At 42.9% G+C, this 19,475-nt stretch overlaps 1 protein-coding gene across 2 annotated transcripts in view; it reads right to left on the reverse strand.

Moving 5' to 3' along the window:
* The window catches only part of LOC146962021 (inositol-trisphosphate 3-kinase A-like), a 29,912-nt gene that overhangs the window by 6,680 nt on the left and 3,757 nt on the right, over positions 1–19,475 (reverse strand). Inside the window, exons 2-8 of one of the 2 annotated variants that reach the window (XM_085770587.1) lie at positions 18,842–19,035; positions 18,513–18,657; positions 17,471–17,764; positions 14,253–15,206; positions 1,352–1,451; positions 348–385; positions 28–203 (exon numbers count right to left, since the gene is read on the reverse strand). In XM_085770587.1, the coding sequence (XP_085626713.1) occupies positions 28–203; positions 348–385; positions 1,352–1,451; positions 14,253–15,206; positions 17,471–17,764; positions 18,513–18,657; positions 18,842–18,888 (1,754 nt within the window). In that variant the 5' untranslated portion in view covers positions 18,889–19,035. Of the gene's footprint in view, positions 1–27; positions 204–347; positions 386–1,351; positions 1,452–14,252; positions 15,207–17,470; positions 17,765–18,512; positions 18,661–18,841; positions 19,036–19,475 lie in introns of both variants that reach the window. The other variant, XM_085770586.1, reaches the window with a different exon arrangement.

A 19,475-nucleotide genomic window follows, 5' to 3' on the forward strand; every position in this document is an offset into this window, starting at 1 on the left:
CATGATATAATGTGCCGGTTCTCTCACCTTACTCCCATCTTACAGTCCATCACACATGGAAAGTCGAACTCAGCGAGCAGATCCTCCATCTGGTTGTATTTCTGGCCATCTTTCTCGACGTCTCCATGGTAACCGGGGACGTAGGGGCGCAGCACATCCCTCATCAGGAGGGACAAGCAGCGCTGCTCGCAGTCACAGTGTTTCTAAACAATATCATCACCAGGTTACCATCACTCGGTGCCCTCGGCTGCACTGATTCACCATCACTAATATGTGTTTGAATGTAAACTGAGCAGTTTCCTGTGTAATGACAGAGAAGGTGTGACTGACATGAAAGTGTGTCTTACTTTTAAAATGCGGCCGTTGGCTCCCGCCTTGAAGCTCCCTGTAAAAAGACAGACTTTTACTGTGAAGGAGCTGCAGGCTCTTATTTTTATTTAGCTGAGACTATCCACAGGAGTCATGGCCTGATGTTTCCCCATCCTGTTGTTACCAGCCAACACACACACACACACACTTCCCTCCAGGGCCATGACCTCTAAGCCTCGAAGAATTAGCAACGGCAATGACCGACTAATGTGCAGATTCAAAAAGTGGCTCCTGAGGATACTATAAAGGTCATAAGAACCTAAAAACATTATGGAAACAAATGAAATCCACTCTCATCTGTGTTATCTGTTTTAAACATTAAAAACCTGGGTGATCAGGCTTTTAGACAACACACTGATCCCATATGAACAAGACACCAGAGTTGGGCATGTTACTCTTAAAAAGTAATTAGTTATGATTACTAGTTACTTTACCCCAAAAGTAACTGAGTTAGTAACTGAATTACTACATGATTAAAGTAACTAATTATGAGAAAAAGTAACTACAGTATTGCGTTACTTTTTTATAAAATGCTCAAATGTGTCAAATTACTTGGACTCGCCCCCTAACATCTGTTTATCTGGAACTAACCAACTCACTCAGTATTCCTCCACACAGGCAGGCTGCGTAGCGGAGGAATACCGAGTGAGCTGGTTAGTTCCAGATAAACGAGTAGTTGATGGTCTGAAAAAAAATGTGTAGCCTATATAATGTACACTTTAACGGGTGTATTATTTTCTGATAGGACTTCTTGAGTCAAGTAACAGGGCATTGTATTGTCAGTAACGGTAACAACAGTGTTATAACGGGGGAAACAGTAACTTTTTTTGGCTTACTAAAAAATGTAGCGCCATTAGTAAAGCCTTCACACATATTGATCTCTGCCCCATGTTCATCCTCCAACCTCAACAGGAAGCCAATTCTTTTTTTATTATTCTCATCTCAACCATGTCATTTGTGTGTTTGTGCGCTGTCCACACACCTGCGTGTCCAGCCAGTTGTATCCAGGGATATTTCTTCTTGAAGGACATCACGAACGGAGACCAGTGGACCATGTTTTTGATCTTCTTCCATGACTTGTGCTTCGAAGAAAAACAAAACGCAACGTGAGTGGGAGAGAGCAGAGAGTAACACTGATCGACTACTTTAACAGTAAATGTCAGGGTGACACTAATATATGTACTTTTGGTTATGTAAAGAGTGCGAGCACACGGGTATGAAGATGAGACATTTGATGACATGAGGCTGAGTCTACTACTGTTACAGACCAGTCCACTACGAGCTGGATCTGTCAGACGGCCGCACACGCAGCTTTAATTCACCAGCAGCAGTATTTGAAGTTCCCCTCTGAAGTGGCTGTCTGATCCAGTGCAGACTCACATGGTGGGACATCCCTGAACCTGGAGAGGGGGGGGGGGGTCTTCACTCTCCCTGCCTCTGCCTTCTTCTCCTTCTCCCACTCTCTCCTTCCCTCTCTCTTTTTTTTTGTCTTTGGCTATTTAAGAACCTTTTAACTCATCTCTGGAGGATCAAGCTGGGGTTTCCCCTGGTAACACACACACACACACACACACACATACACAGTGTTTCTCCAAGGGCTCTCCCTGTCCCTGGCAAGGACACACTGAACTGCGGGACTCCTGCCACACACACAAACAAACACACTCCCTCATTCACAAACAGAGCACTGCCACGCACTGCCTCGGAGTTGTTTCTACATCATTAGGTTTTCTCTCAGTGGCCACAAACTGATCCAAGGCCAATTCTAGCTCACTTTTTTTTTATCAAGGAAAAGTTATATTAATATTTAACTCTAGAAGAACTGCAGCTGGATAAACATGTGTTAAACGTTGAGGTGCTGCGTGTTCTCTGAATGACAATAACTGTCGTGGTTGGTGGATAAGATAAAGACAAGTTAGGCAACAATATCTGAAGAAGAAGAAGCAGGGCGACATGTTGGCATGAGGACAAACACGAAAAAATATATTCTTCTTATCTTTCAGAGCGCTGATAAGCAAAAAAAAAACGGAACAAAAAAACTTTTACTGAGAAAGACATTCAAACCCCAAACACCATTTTTTTATGCCTGCAGCATTACACCAGATGGAAAAATTCCAGATGTCTTCTGCTGTGGGTTTAAACAATGCTCAGCTGTGCAGCATTGTAACAGAGAGTTACAACAGAGTGACCAGTGGATTCAGCAGCACTGGAAATATGAATAAGAGCTGTCGCTAAAAACACATCAGGATGCTTTGTATGACCTTTGTGATGAGGTTTGAGGTTAAACTCAAATATACACGTTCACAATTCACACCTTAAAGCAGAAGTAAGCGATCATTTTGGCTAACTTCTTGTCAGCCGATGGAGTTAGCAGTCCCCGCCCTCGTGCCTACGTCACCACATTAACATGCATCCCTTGGCTGCACACACAGAGAGGACCGCCCCTTTATGCCGTTCTCTCTCCTCATTGGATAAAGGTTGTAGGATACAAGGAAAGTTTTCTCCTGGGCTTACAGCAGAGCAGAGTGACTGACAGACCCGTGTTTCAGACCAAACACTCTATAGAAGTGATTGCTGTTGGAAGATAGAACTATTTAAGACTTATATTAACACAAACATTCTGCTTACTTCTGCTTTAAGGGATTACATCTGTCTCTTAGTGGATGTTTTGTGATACTGTTTCAAACCTTTTCACAGACATGACTAACAAATCAAATTTCTCCTGTTTAACATGTGATCTCACTCACACACTGAAGATTTCCTTTGGTCTGCAAATACCAGGAGAAATAATATTGTGTCTCCAAATAACGGGAGAAAGGATAAGAGAGAGGAGAGGAGAGGAGGAGAGGAGGAGAGGAAGGATAAGATAAGAGAAGAAGACGACCATAGAAGGAGATATATAACCCATGTCACATAATCTGGACCTGATGAAACTTCATCAGCTGATAGCATGACTATCTATGGTTAGACACACACACACACACATAGACATACACATACACACTTTCTCACCCCTCTCTCTCTCTGTCTGAGGAAGTAAAGGTCACATGAGGGTTTTTCTCTGCCCCAGTGAAGGAGAGAGAAAACGCACACCAACAGATCACATGGTGGAAACTTGACTTTGCGGTGGATCAAGTGAAGCGGGTCCGGTCCCAGAGAGATGGACCTCTGGGTCTCGACCCCTCAGATGCCGTTAGGTTTATAAGGATTTGCTTTGGTTAGCGAGTTTCAGTAGAAACTTGGCACGTTAACGGCTTAGGTATGAATCCTTTGATGATTCTGTAACTTTTAGTGCTTCAGCTTTCATAACAGAACGGTTTCTTAGCAATTTCCAGAAAACAAAGTAACAACCAGGGGCCAGATAAACAAAACCTTCTTAAGTGTCATTTTTTTCTTAACTTCAGTCTTAAGAAGAAAAAAGAGAACAAGTCATATTCTCCAAAAAAGTTCTTCTTGAGAAAAAATGTAAGAATAAATGGTATTCTTGAAATCAAAGTTCTCAAATTTGTTCTTTACTTTTTTCTTAAGACAACCTTGACCTGTCTTAAAATGGCACGTGCAATGCAATGCAGTGACATATTTTAAGAAGTTCTTAAGTAGGAAAAATAAGAAATTTGTAAGAAATTACTGTTCTTAATCTTAAGAAAATATTGAGGAATTGCATTTAAGAACTTTTTTATGAACTTCTTAATTTTAAGACATTTCTTAAGATCTTTCTTAAGAACATATTGGTGAATCTGGTCCCAGGTCTGAAGGAAAAAAGCAGCAGCAGCTTCATGGGATCCTACAGGTGTCAATGTGTAGGCAGAAGTAGGAATACAGAGTGTGTCAGCGTTCTCTGACTTCATACAGGTTGAAATGAAACAGAAACGGCTAAAAAGCAACAAGCAAAGTGCATCACTGATTAGGCCTGGTCAACCACCGGAGAGAAGACTCAGTTCAACCCAGTGGTAATTCCCCCTTCTCATTTTTTCCACCATCTTTAGTCAGTTAAGAGAGAGCAGGAGTATCAGGCTGCAGCTTGGTGAGGAGCCAGGGTCTGTGCTTTCTCTGTCAACTCACTGTCATCCATCTACCATGCTGCCCACTTATAGCTGGTGTGTGCATGTGTGTGTGTGTGAGAGAGAGAGAGATGTGGAGGGCAAAAAGAGAGAAAGTAAGAGAAAGTCTGGACTCCATTAAGTGTGAGAAATAACAGACGTCGTGTCAAGATTGTAGATTTAAGAGCTAGAAACATTAAAATGCAATCAGAGGAGGACAGAAGAGGACAGATGGGGGGGGGGGGGGTCAGTTATAGTCAACTAACACAGTGATGATACTATAGTATTATTACAGCTCAATAAAATCCAAATGTGAGAGTAGAGTTGTCAAACACGACTAAACAAGGATTAAATCATAGTATAAAAAGCGTTGTGTGACAGCGACTGCAGGCTGGTGGAGATAAAAAAGCGAGACCTTCATCAGCGGAGGTGATGGTACCTGGGCCTGGCGGCGGCGGGCGGCGGCGCAGCGGTGGATGATGGTAATGATGCAGATGGCTCCGACCGACACGACAACGCTCCACACTGAACACAGCCACGACGACCACATGGCGACCGCTGGCTTTTCTCAGTCGACCAGAGGGGTCAGTTTACAAACCAAACAACGGCGATTATCTTCTGTTCAGCTTCTCCACCCAAAACACACGCTCTGCTTTAAAACAGCCAGCAGCTCGGCACACATGCTCTCTCTTTCTCTACTAGATTTCCATGTGTTTATGTGTGTGTTTGCAGGGATAAGCAATTGTGGGTCATTTGATTGGCAAAACAGAAGACAAACATAATCTGGCCCATGCAAATCTCTGCACAGGTCACAACATTTGAAAGAGACAGATGGGGCTAAGTGGGTGTGTTGAGTGAGAACACACACACACAGAGCACTGGGAGAATGTGGCGAACTAAATATATACATTTATAAGTGTTTATGTTTGACTATGTATGAATAACTGAGTGCAAACCGGTATGGGACTTTCTGTATGAGCATGTGAGAAGGAGTCATGCTGAGCCAGGCTCATAAATCAGTATGACTGTGCTTCTCCTTGTGGTTTTACACCAATACGCCGACGAGTGTTTAACTTACAGTGAAAATGGCTCTTTCAAATATTAACTTCACGGCCGGCTGAAACATCATTCACCTTTTTCAGAACCTGTGAAAACAAATTTGCATGAATGTGTCCGAATGCGTGACATGTGGATAAAAGGGGTTTGTGCAAACAGCGGTGATTTGTGTAGAAAAGTATTTGCAGTTGTAGGAACACGTTTGGGAATGTGTGGTCACAGTCACACGGAGCGAGGGTCTGAGAGAAAACCACTCAACTCAGGACACTGGGAATCAACAACTAGTCATTTCCACCCTGTCTTTACAGCTGCATATCTACATGCTAATGAGACGCTTTAGTCTTGTTCTGTTTAAGACTGCTATTTGTCAAATTTAACCTAGACCAGAGAAAGAACTAAACTGATAGTTAACTGATTAATTATTTAAAGAGAATGCTTTAAAACTGAGAAAAAAATGCCCGTGACAATTAAAAACTTTCACGCATTGAAATCATTTTTTACTCATTGAAAAAATAAACTGATAAATTAATTGACCTTCTTGTTCCAGCACTAATACAGACTGTGCTCCCTTCCTTAGTGATTGCTTTAACTATTAGTCTGGTAGGAAATATTCTTACCTCCGCACACGTCTGAACACCATGAAGGACTATTTCAGTGTTTTCCAACCTTTTTTGGTTCATGACCAAGTTTTCACAAATTCCTGGCGACCCCACGATCACGTGACAAATTTGTGATTTTTATATGCTGCATTTTGTTTGAACTCGATTTATATTCGAGAAAGTGAAAGTATAGAATACGGTGGTTTAATATTGTGTGTGTTGTTTTTAATCATAATTTCAAAAAGAATAATAATTAGTTAAAATGTTTTTATCAGTCATTCTTTTTAATCAATTACTAGACATTTCAGTGGTGACCCCTTTTGAATTCCAAACGACCCCAAGGTTGAGAAACACTGGACTATTTCAACACTTAATCCATTCCAAACATACAGCCTTCTGTATTTGGTATCTCTTTTTTCCATATCTGTGCCTGCATTATTATTTACACTGTCATCAGACACCCACAGGAAGAAATTGATGTTGAAACAATTCAACAAAACGTGGTTCAGACTTATAGTACTCTCCTTAGCTCCATGGGCTTCAACAGCTAAATGGTCATATGCATGTCTCCAGTTGCCCGAATGTAAGATTAATAGCTGGAGTCAAGTTTGTCATTTTTTAAAAAATGATCTTGCCATTTTTAAGTCAGTGTGATTGGACATGAAGCTGAGACAGAGTCCACACTTTCACAGTTTCCATCCTCTGTCTCCCCTATCTCTGTCCCCAGACCAGCTGGATGTCAAGAGGAGAGCAGGAAAGACAGTAAAGTTTCCACTGAGACAGAGAGAGAGAGAGAGAGAGAGAGAGAGAGAGAGAGAGAGAGAGAGAGAGAGAGAGAGAGAGAGAGAGAGAGAGAGAGAGAGAGAGAGAGAGAGGAAATGGTAAGCGAAGGAACTTCTTGCAGACAGGAAGTGGGGGGGGGTTGCCGTTTGCCTCAGCGACAGTATTTTCCACATCCGCCGCTGACTACAAACAAAAGAAAGAAAAAAAGGCCCTGCCCTCTGTAAACAAGAGAAAGAACACAGAGGAGAGAAGAAGCACTGAGGCGGAGAGTTTTTATTGGCTCCTTGATTATCATCTTGAGAAGCGCGCATCATGTTTTTCGACACAGGCATCTGCAGACATGATTTCATGCAGACAGAAGATAATGTTAATGTTGAAATTGTGCAAGTATCACGTGCAATATTGAAAAAAGGGTGATGCTGCAAATTATATGCACAGAGACGTATGGAAATCTGACTTTATGTGACCACGGGAACTCGGGTTACACGGGGCAACCAGATATCACTCATTTGCATGCAGGGAGGAGTAAAGACAGGCTGCGAGTGGTGAGAATGGTGAAAAAAAAAGAAGTTGGGCAAAGGGTAACTCTGGGTTACAAATGTGTAATGTGAAAAGCAGGGGAAACACTGATGCATGCTGATGTTTTCAACGGAGAGGCTCTGAGGAAACAACAAGCCCGATATCGCTCACCACAAGGTCCCCGTGCAGATAGAAACACTGCAACTGTCTGAGTCTGCAAAGTTTAGACTGAGAGACACACACACATGGCATGCCACAATCAAACACACAAACACACACAGTGAGACTAAATTAACCTGCAGGCAGCGTGATGCAAGCTCTTGGAGGGTGCACGATGAATCTCTTAGCAACCGAGGCCGGCCGGTGGAAAAGTAGCTTTTGCAAAAGTTGACGGCTCGTACAAAAGGCGTGAAAAAGCAACACTTCAAAGAGGGAAGGGTTGGATGTTTGTGTGACGTGGCTGTTCAGAGATGTTGTAACTAAATACTCTGGTCTGATAAGGAAGAGTTGTTTCCAAATTAAGGTCACTACTATGGAACATTAAAAGAGCATCTGATTTTAGATCTGGCCTCGATTCTTGAACTCGAACTCAAAGTGGCGGCGGGTCACGCTGCTGGGGCTTTCATAACTTTCTCACTAACCACCGGTTCATCTGTAAAAAACATTCAAGTTGATATGAACCTGTCCAGATGTGATTCATTCAAAACCATAGAAATATACACATAGATGCCGCCTCTGACGCTGCTGTCCATTGGAACGATACGTCAACGCGGCCGCCATCTTGGGTCGGGGGAAGCCGTGTCTACTTACTGCATCAACGATTAAAATAGCCATAACTCACTGAATATTCAACCGATTTTCAAGCTGTTTGGTTTATTATAAATGTCAGACATATATTTATGATCCAAAAAATGTCCAAAAAACATACACTTACATACTCAGACACACACCCACATGCATACATACACTGAAATTTGTTCTACAAGGGTCTGACTGGGTCTGGCTGCTTGTCAGATGCAGGGCCGCTGCTAGGAATTCTGGGCCCCCTTAAAGAATACCAAAGTGGCCCCCTACCCCCTAACTTTTCCAGTTTGTTTTCTTAGACTACGTATGTATTATCATTTTTTATTTAGCCTATTTTGTTTTGATGCTAATGCAGCATTACTATGAGTACTAGTCAGGGTCTTATGCAGAATAAATCAGTCATACAAAGATTAGACTACTGGGGTTTTTTGTGGGCCCTACTGGGCGCTGGGCCCCTAGAATTATCATCACCTTTCTCCCCTATACAACAGCCCTGGTCAGATGTATGTTATGTCTATGGTCAGAAACCCCGACCCAAGATGGTGGCCGTGTTGACGTGCCTAACAAGCCCGAATGCAGCATCTACGTGTATATTTGTTCAAAACAAGCAGAGAAAGCAACAGGAGCTCTTCTCAGCTCTGTAAAGAAGCTGTTTGGTTCAGAAGTGAGAGCTGAGGCTTCCTCCATCACACCGAGGTTTCCCCTGTTCGCTTCGGCTCTGAAACCAACACAAACCACATCTCACTTCTCACTGGGCCCGCTGCTCACGGCTTCAGCCAAGATGTCGGCTTCAGGAACGTCAGGCTATCTCACTGCTCCCGGGCCGGGCAACTCACACACACACACACACACACACACACACACACATACACACACACTCCCTCTCTCTCTGTGTCTCTCTCGACAAGCTCACACAGAAACACCAAATAAAGAATTGACCGGTGTTTCCCCTCTCACAGTAAACCAAGTAGACACACACACATACACACGTACACACACACACGAAACAAGAGTTAGACACACACCCATAAACTTAGAGATTTTCTGTCTCACACACACACACTTACACACACACACACACACAGCTGTGAGAGGGAAACTCGGTTTGACGTCACAGGGTTGCTAGGCAACTAGCCGCCGTGGTAGTGAAGATTTTCCATTGCTGCAGTACAAACAGTGTGTGTGTGTGTGTGTGTGTGTGAGTGTGTGTGTGTGTGTGTGTGTGTGTGTGTGTGTGTGTGTGTGTGTGAGAAGTGTTAATATTGTGTGCGCTGACCCACTTGGGTTACAGTTAGAGAGTTATTAGTTAGAGTTTTTTCGGTCCATTGCCACTAAACCCAAACTCTTATTTTGGAGTTGAAGACGAGAGCTGATTCAGGGTCAGCTCAGTGCACCATTAACCTGAACGGTGCAGAATGAAGTCGGTGTCAAAACGATTCCAAAGATCATAAAAGGGGATGTGAGTCCCTGTGTCAGAAGTTGTGTTTATGTGAGACACACAGGTTCTTGTGTGTTGCTGTGCAGTGTGCAACAAGGAACAGTTGTGTTGTTTACAGAGGGAGAGTCAGTATAAGTAAATCTGTGTGTTTACGTGTGTGTTTTACAGTCTTCATTCTTAAAGACACAGCTGTTTATGTGCCTGTTTATTTAATCGATGCGTCCTCTGAAGACATACAGTATACTGGAAGTGTCCAACACCTGACGCGTCTCAAGCTTTTACTTTACAGTAAAGACGCCATGTGCGACAACACGCATCATTTACAGAGAGACCATCCTAACTGAGTCCTGCCCCGCTTCCGTTCCGCAGCAGTTTCTGCTTCACTCGTCTCTTTCATCAGCCTCCACGCTGAAACATGATGCTGGAGTTTTTCTACACATCAGCCCTGGTTTAAACACAGCTGCAGCTGCCACTGACGCCAAGTTTATAGAAAAAACTATTTTTATCATCATTTTAGGGCTGTGGCCCAGATGTCAAAAAGCTGAAAAATAGCCCAGAGCCCAGCGTGACGTCTTTAAGTTGTGATTCTGGTCACTCCAAAACACAAAGGCCATGAATATGTATTGTGGCATGAAACAGAGAACAGTTGCATATCCTCATATTTGAGAAGCAGGAACAAGGAAATGCGAGGCGTTAAAGTTGAAAGACAAATCATCTGCCAAAAATAGCTGGTGATTAATTCTATGTAATTCATAATTGATGAGGTGCTTCTGATAAATTAGAATCACCTCTTTCCAGAGCTGTATGTATGGAAGGTGATGCACAACTGGTTGAAGCTATGTCCACTTGTAATGACATCCTTCTTATTGCTTATTAATGGGCTGTCAAATTCAGTTACACACTTAAACTTAAACTTCTGTTATTCAGCACACTTATGTTTTGATGAAGTTTTATTTAGTCTGATTACCACTGTAATATATTACTATGTTTTTTATTTATTGTTTAGTTTGAGGATACTCAGAGATAAGATAAATTGCACAAAAAAATAAAATATATCCCGACTGAGGACACAACTCTGCTACAGACAGATTAATTTTTTTCTTCCAAAGAAGTCAACTGAAATTTCAGAGAAAAAAAAAAGGCAAACGCAGATGGCTATCTATTGCAGGTGCCCTTTTACTGCCAATTTAGTAGAACTAGAAAACGCATATGTGCCTTCTAACCTTGGAGAGATGCCCAACAGTCAAAAGATCAGCCAAACACTGTCTATATATGGTTCTGTTCAGATTCAAGCCTCTGCCAGTGCAGAATGTACACTTCCAAAAAAAATGAGTTGATATAATCCCAAAGCTGGTGGCCATAACAAAGCAGACATGTTTGACTGAGTTTACACAAGAAACAAAAATGTCATATTTAGTTGGGTAAATAAAACAGGGGAGAATGAATTCATTAAAATGACTGTAAATGTCATCAGGGTATGGGGCAAATGCATCAACAATTAGCTGTTGAATACAAGAAATTGTAAAAAAAAAAAAAAAAATGTAAATCTATACATTTCTGCTCCTGCCTTCTGGCGCAAGTCAGTATGAGCTGCCTGAACTGTGCTCTGCAGAAAACACCTCTCTTTTATTCTACCTTTTCTATTTTTTGTACAGTATGTATAGAGTAGCACCAGAGCCACGCTGTACGTCTCTGTATTTCCCAATGCATGTAAATGTCTCATGTCTAAGTGTTTGGTCTGATTGTTATATTTCAAATAAAGTCAAGTCACACTGCAATAAATGACCACGAAAGAGGCAATGTGTCTCCATTAATGTCAAATTAAGAAAACATGGCTAACATACAGAATATACTGAACAACTTCTCATCTCGTAGGCCTACTTTTTCTTTTGCCTATGTCTGTCTCTCTCTCTGTCTTCCTCTCTTCTATCTCTCCCTCTCCTCTCTCCTACATACCTCCCACACGAAGAAGCATGCTTTATGTGTTTCTGCATGTTTGCCTCTTGCACACATATACCAGGTTTCCTTACGCTACGGACCAGGAACTGTGACGAGCTGCAGATGACAACATGAATAATCCTCATATTTCTGCCATGATGGAGGAAATCCAGACTTTCTACGAGTGATTATAAACTGTGTCCTTCAGCGAGCTGCAGCATCCATCAGGAGCTTCTGTCTCTCTTTTTTTTTTTTTTTCCTGGATAAAGGCAAAAAACAATGCCCGGAAATATGCAAAGAGCAATACAAACACCATTCAAATTCAGCAGCCAAAGTCACCTAAACAAATAGTTTGTGATCTGTGTTGCCTGGGAGAGCTGGGGCTTTGGTTTAGGGATGGGCCGTTCCTGTATTCCTGTATTTTAATGTTACACTGTCATGATGAATATTATATTGCACAAACCATTTTATTGTTAAGCACCTTGTAACTTTGTTTTGAAAGGTGCTCTATAAATAAAACTATCATTATTATTATTATTTTAATATGCAAGAAAACTGCATCCATCACTTTGCACAAAGTGCAGAATCACTGGATAAACTGCCTCAAGACAAACACTGAGAATATTTCACATCTCTCATGGCTATAAAATCTGTGCAGAAATATAGAGACTCTCTCTCTTGAGTTGTTAAGATGATTGTTTAAATGCCGGTCAGGTCAGTTGTAGCACACTTGTGCACTCACAAGGCCAAAGCACTCACTTTTAAAGATTCATGAGAGCTGAGCTGATTCAGTAGAAAGTAAACAGGAGACTTTAAAGAGTCCTACAAAAGTGACACTTGTGGGACTGGAACAATGTTTAAGAAAAACTTGTAAGATCAGTTACACAATCCCGCATTAAATCATGTTTCACAGCAGAAGTGAGATGCCCTCATGAACTTCTGTTGGCTGCAAATAAAAACACATCCACCCACCCACCTCCACACACACGCACACAAACAGGCCTCAGCCTCCTCTTTGAACACCATCCAAACACAGGCAAAGCCTAAGTGTGTGTGACTGGCAAATTCTCTTGCTTTTCCCTTTTTCTATCACCCCCGCTCTCTCTCACACACACACACACACACACCCTCACATTACCCACACAGTGAAAAACACACCTACACACACACACAGGTCGGGGCACAAAGCTAGCTTTGTTGCTGTGAATGTCAACCATTACTCAGGGAGAAGGCTCCGGCCAGTTTGACACAGGAGCACCCAGTGACATGCGCGCGCACACACACACACACACACACACACACACACACACACACACACAGAGTGACACACATTATGAGGTGCACAAAGACACATCAAGACAAACTCTCTCCCAGACCTCCAGACTAAATTAACACTAATTAGGTTTTGAGTTTTATTTACATGACCTTAATAAAACTCCTCAGATTATTTAAAGGTTCCAACACAAAAGTTGCCTTTTCTTTTTTTCTTTTTTTTTTCCAAACACGAATAAAACTGTGATAAACTGAGCTCGCTGTAGCAATTAAATTTTACAGTGTAGCAGCTGGAAACTGTGTATGAGATAAACATAGAGCAGGACTGAGAGTGTCAGGCCATGTTAATAACTGAGCATGTGAGCTCTGCTGCATATGAAATGCTACCATGCTTCTACTCACCATCATAATATTAGCTAATGAGAGCTAAGGACAAAGGGCTTCACAGAGAGCATTAGTCATTAGTGTTTAGATGGAAAGTCTGAGCTGATCATAGATTCAAAGTCACCACCATTCATGCATGAGGAACCTCCATATCAAATCACTCACTTGTTCATTTGCTGCTGACACACTCCACTCAAAACCACACATGACAACCCCTCCCCCCCGTTCTGTCACACATTCTGTGCAGATCTCTGAAGTAGACATTGAAATATTTCCCATGACAGACAGATAGTCTGACCTGCTGCTGATTCTGGGGCATCATCAGCGTCTGAATGTCTGTACAACTGTCGTGATAATCACCTGATGTTGATGTTGTCGAGACACTTCAGTCAGGGCCAAAAGTGGTGATCGGCAAACCCACCCAAACACTTTGCTGGGGCCATTTTGCCAGGGTGGCTAAAAACCTTTTGGTCTATCTCTGGACTTTTACAGGTAATCCACTTGTTTCTCTGACTCTTCCCTTATGAACACTATATATCTATTACAGAGCAAATATATAACTAATTATGAGCTAGTATACAGCAAATATGTAGCTAATATGCAGATAATATGCAGCTAGTATACAGGTAATGAAAGCAGAAGTAAGCGGAATATTTGTGTTAATATAAGTCTTAAATAGTTATATCTTTCGACAGCAATCACTTACATAGAGTGTTTGGTCTGAAACACGGGTCTGTCAGTCTCTGCTGTAAGCCGAGGAGAAAACTTTCCTTGTATCCTACAACCTTTATCCAATGAGGAGAGAGAACGGCATAAAGGGGCGGTCCTCTCTGTGTGTGCAGCCAAGGGATGCGCATGAATGTGGTGACGTAGGGACGAGGACCAATAGATCCATGACGAGGGCGGGGACTGCTAACTCCATCGGCTGACAAGAAGTCAGCCAAAACGACCGGATCGCTTACTTCTGCTTTAATATATACAGTATATATTAAAAAAAAGAAAGAAAGAAAGAAAAAAGCTAATATAACAACTGTTTCAGACTCTACTTACTGCTTTCTGTTGAGAAGTGAGTAGCGCAGGGTTGAGGAGCTGCTCCCCTTTCTCCGTATCGCTGGAAATATCCTCCTCAGACTCCTCCCAGGATGAGGAGAACCCGGCGGAGGAGGCGGAGGAGGACGACAGCTTCCTGAGGGAGCGCGTGGACGGGTTGGGCCCCGGCACGGGGCTGGAGCTGGGGCTTGGGTGGTAGCAGGGTCCCTGGTCCGAGCCGGGGCCCTCGGAAGTTTGAGGCTGGCTTTCCAATCCATGGTCGGTTATTATGACCGCGGGGATGGAGGGAGAGACGGAGGGAGGGATGGAGGGAGAGTGGTTGGGTGTTTGATCGGTGAGAGAGCCCTGGCTGCTTTGTCCCTGACAGGAAGCAGGGGGCTCTGGGTGGACCTCCGACCTGTCTGCTACCGTGTGGAGCAGCATCTCAGAACTCGGCCGCTCCTCTCTCACCTCTCTTTCTGTCCGTTCCTCCAGCAGTTCTTTGCTCTCTACCTTCCCCCTTTCTCCCTCCTTTTCTCTCAGTCTTTCTCCCTCTGTTGACCCTCTGTCTCTCCTTCCATCTGGGTTTAATGCCTCTTGAGAACCCTGAAAGACTAACGGTCCATCTAAACAGGGGGTTTGCATTGTTGTTTCTGAATAGCGGCCGTTCTGACCAATCGGTGTCTTATTTTCTGTGTTCATCTTAGTTGCACTGTCTTCACTCCTTCCTCCTTCTCTCCTCTCTCCTGCCATTACTTCTGACCCCGTTCCCTTCCCATTTTGGACAACAGGGGGAACTTGACTCTCTGGTGGGTGGGTCATTGGACATGTAGCTGTGTTTCCTTGGCCGGGTTGGGAGGGGGCTTGGCTCGGCGATCGCCTCGGAGATCGGGGGCTGCGCTGGAGCTCACTGTTCAGCACCTGGGCTCGGATCCCGGATATGTGGGCCTCAAAAATGCCCACCTTACCCCTGACCTGAAACACACAGAGAGGAGTGAGAGACATACACAGCCATGAACCAATTAACACTGCACTAAATTGAATATTAAAACCCAAGCCTAAAAATCAATAAATAAATTTTGGTATATCTTTAGTCGCTTTGTATTATTTTCCACAATATATCTCCTGATAGCTGAACATGAGCTTCTGTCCAGACTTGTCTTGTTTCCTTCTGCTCTACTGATCATCGCCTGTAGCTGAGTGACAGTCACTAGCATTTTTCTGACTTCCCAGAAAACCAGATAAAATAATGAAAAAGAATCGACCGTAGATCAGAAAGGTAGTGCATGTAGAACACATGACATTCAATCGTTTTTTTGTTTCTTTTTCAATAGATTTTAGTCTATCATCCATCATCCCAAATAGGCATGTGCCGATCGGTGATTGAAAGGACGATCGGCAATGTTTGTTTTCTTGTTAAAGCAACATTATGTAGGATTCATGGTAGCTACTGCTCTGGTTGAGAAGAGCAACTGTCTGCTACTGTGTCTTTCCCAGAGAGTCACAGTAGCCTATGTGAATTTGTTGCTGGTACCGGCACCATTGACCACTTGCACAATGTAGTGTGACGCACTTCCAGGGTTACGAAGTTCGGGTTGTTTACTTCCGGCGATCATCTTTACCATAGCGCTTGCTGTATTTAGATTAGCCTACATCTAACACTTTACACCTAACTCTCTCATTCTACATTCATACATATTGTTACTAGTATAGTCGGTTCAGTTTGTATTTTTTTATATAGTAGTCGAAGATTTTTTTTTATCATTTTGCCCTCTTCATAAACATTACAGTGTTTTTTATTTTTATTTTTTAAATAACATTTTAATATAACTAACTAGCCGCTCGGCTAGTGGCTAACTAGCCGTTAGCGGCTTTTATTTAAAAAAGAAAAAGAAAAAACACCGTAATGTTTATGAAGAGGGCAACCAACTCTACAGAGTTTAGAAGGACTTCTTTAAGCCTCTCTTTGCTCCTCATGTCTTAATTCTCCGTGACTTTTCGCTAGCCGAGCGGCTAACGGCAAAATGCGATCAATGATTAATGATTGCAAAATGCGATCAATAATGATCACAAATGCTTCGACCACTATAAAAATGCAAACGGAACTGACTATACTAGTAACAATATGTAAAAACATAACTATGAATGTAGAATGAGAGAGTTAGGTGTAAAGTGTTAGATGTAGGCTAATCTAAATACAGCAAGCGCTATGGTAAAGATGATCGCCGGAAGTAAACAACCCGTAACTTCGTAACCCGGAAGTGCGTCACACTACATTGTGCAAGTGGTCAATTACCGTCACCGCCGTCATTACGGCTTCTGTTGCCGTCACCGTGTGCGTTACCGGTGCCGTTGCCATCGTCATTACCAGTACGGTACCAGTGCCATCAGTACTGGTGCCGAGTAAAGCTCCAGAGGCTGGAGGGAGGCTGGCCGGCCATGCGGCCCAGCACAGGGCGCTGGTGTGTGGGTGAGAGGAGCAGGGAGACCGGGCTGGAGCTCGGTCTCTGGAGCTCAACACGGTGTTCCTACCCGTGCAGGGAAGTTACATAGTGCAGTTTCAGCCGACACGACCCCACTCAGGCTTAACCATTTTTCTACCACTGAGTTTAAAACCATTATTTTAAAGTCGAAAAACTACATAGTGTTGCTTTAATGTTATAAAACAGGTGTAGACTAGGCACGCTGCTCCAGCTGTGCAGCGCCGCGACCATTGTGCTCTAGCTCAGCTGATCGCTGCTCAGATGGAGGTTAGATCTTTACATTTTGAACAGTTTTCAGTGCAGCCAAATGTCAGGCTGAATAGAAAGAAACAACAGAGTGCTCCTCTGACAGGTGAGCCCCCCCACCCCAACACACAGATGTCCATCTAAGTTTGCCATCTTGTCATTGTTGGTCTTTGACAAGGTTAATTTTTATGTCTAATACCAAGGTCACATTACTCTCTCAGAATCAGTTATACACAGTGTTATATCATATACATATACAGTATATAAACACAGATAACAGCACGATATACCTCCATAAATAATAGAGGTATATCATTTTGACCTGGTCATTTTAAAAGTAGCTCGCAAGCCAAAAAAGTTTGGGCACCCTGCTTTAGCGTTTTCATACATTGCTCTGTGTTGGTTAATGTTTACACTTCTAAATAAAGACAGAGTAGCAGGTGGAGACACAGGCGGTGGAGTGGAGACAGAGACACAGCAAACAAAGAAGACAGGAACATGTGAACTCACCTCCACGTTCTGCAGCTCTCTGTGGATCTGCAGCAGCTGTGCCTGGCGTCTCCTCTCCTCTCTCCTCTCTCCTCCTCCAGACTCTCCTCCCCTCTCCTCCTGCCCGTCTCCCTCTCCTCTCTCCTCACCTCCGGGCGAGCTCAGGCGTCGGACCCTCTGGCCCACATTGACTCCCAGCAGCTCGGGGCTTCGCAGGGTGGGGGAGCGGGCCCGCAGGGTGGGACTGGTGCACAGCGAGGATGAAGAGGACGGAGGTGGGAAGACAAAGGTTTGACCGAGGGATCGGGGACTCGTCTGGGAGCAGACAAACACATCAGGGTTATCATTTATTCATATCATCAATATAACAGCTGATGGTAATATACAGCTCCAGCAACCATCTTCAGCTGCTTGGCAACAACATACTGTAAAAAGACAAAAAAAACAAACAAAGGCAGTTTTTAACTTTTATCTGATCCTTTATGTTTCCATTTACCTTTTTAAAGCAACGTGGTGTAACTTTTACTGTCGACCCAAGTGGAAAAGACTGTAGCATATATCTGATAATGTAAATTTACACTGGTGGCCATGAAGTTGGAATAAAATATTTTTTGTACCTCTTCTCATGAAATGATTGTGACAGTGTGATTTATTCTTGATAGATAAAGTGTCTTCTCAAAACTTTATTGATTGATCTTCTAAACATATCCCTATGAAAATTAAAACACAATTAACCTTTATAATAGGAATAATACGTGGGATGTGTCTCAGATAGATAGATAGATAGATAGATAGATAGATAGATAGATAGATAGATAGATAGATAGATAGATAGATAGATAGATAGATAGATAGATAGATAGATAGATAGATAGATAGATTCCTTATTGTCTGTCTCGAGTAAAAACAGAAATGTATCCACAGCTCAATGAAGCGTTAAACACAACCACACCCAGGCACAATAAAACAAATTCAATAACAGTAAAAAAAATTCATAAAATAAAAAAAAAAAGTGTGGAGAATGAAAACACATGAAAAGCTGGATGTGATATAATGAAGTTACCTTAGGGCTGGTGGGGCTGTAAAGACCTCCACCCAGTAGCTGGCAGTAGGTGCTCCGATCTGGAACCGGCAGCACAGGTCGGGCCACTGGGTTGGTTCTAGACTGGGAGGTGGAACCAGATCCTGACTGGGTGTGAAACTGATTACTACTGAGGAGGAGAGGAGAATGTTAATAACCTGCAATAAAACAACTTGTCTAACCATTAGGACTGGGAAGTAATTAGACTGGAGACAGCATGCGGATGACAGCATGAAATGTATTAAAAAGATAAACCATAAGGACCAAATATATATTCTAGTATTTCTACTTGTGTTAGTTTCACAACTAACCTGTTCATGACTCCGAGGCTGTTGAGCTTCAGGGCAGAGGCTGCCATCCCCGCGGCCGGGCCAGGGGCTCTGAGTGCTGGGTACACATCTGATAATCTCCCCTGAAGCTGCAGGGAGGTCTGGAGAAGAGCTCTCAGTGTTTCCTCTGCATTCAGACAGCAGCAGCAGCCCTGCCAGGAAATCTGCGTCCACCACTGAAAAATGAAAAGGGAGAGAGGAGAGGAGAGTTCATTGTACAGTGTTGTGTCTGTCTTACGGTTTTAAAGGGAGTGAGGCAAACGAGCTGGAAAGTCGCTGGAGCGAGAATCAAAAAGACGACAACACTCTTTAAGATGAAAATGTCAAGACTTTTCAGAAATGACTCTGGAAGGCCAATTTTCCATTTCTGAAGACAAGTCATTCCTAATTACGTAATGGACAAAGACGATTATTCATGCAGTCCTGCTGTTAACCCAAAATAGAAGACATCATTGTTCACACTGGGAGTTGAGCTAAAGAAATGAGAAATAACCCCGACAGACAGACGTATAGATGTGGAGAAGTATGTGGAGGTAATGTCTGACTCACTACTTACTACTTTTTACAATCCTCATTTGAATCAAACAGCTGTTTTCTTACAGAGCTCAGTATTGGG

The sequence above is a fragment of the Trachurus japonicus genome, chromosome 24 (assembly GCF_045865225.1).
Source record: "Trachurus japonicus isolate A0001 chromosome 24, Traja_1.0".
In the NCBI taxonomy this organism is placed as follows: Eukaryota; Metazoa; Chordata; class Actinopteri; order Carangiformes; family Carangidae; genus Trachurus; species Trachurus japonicus.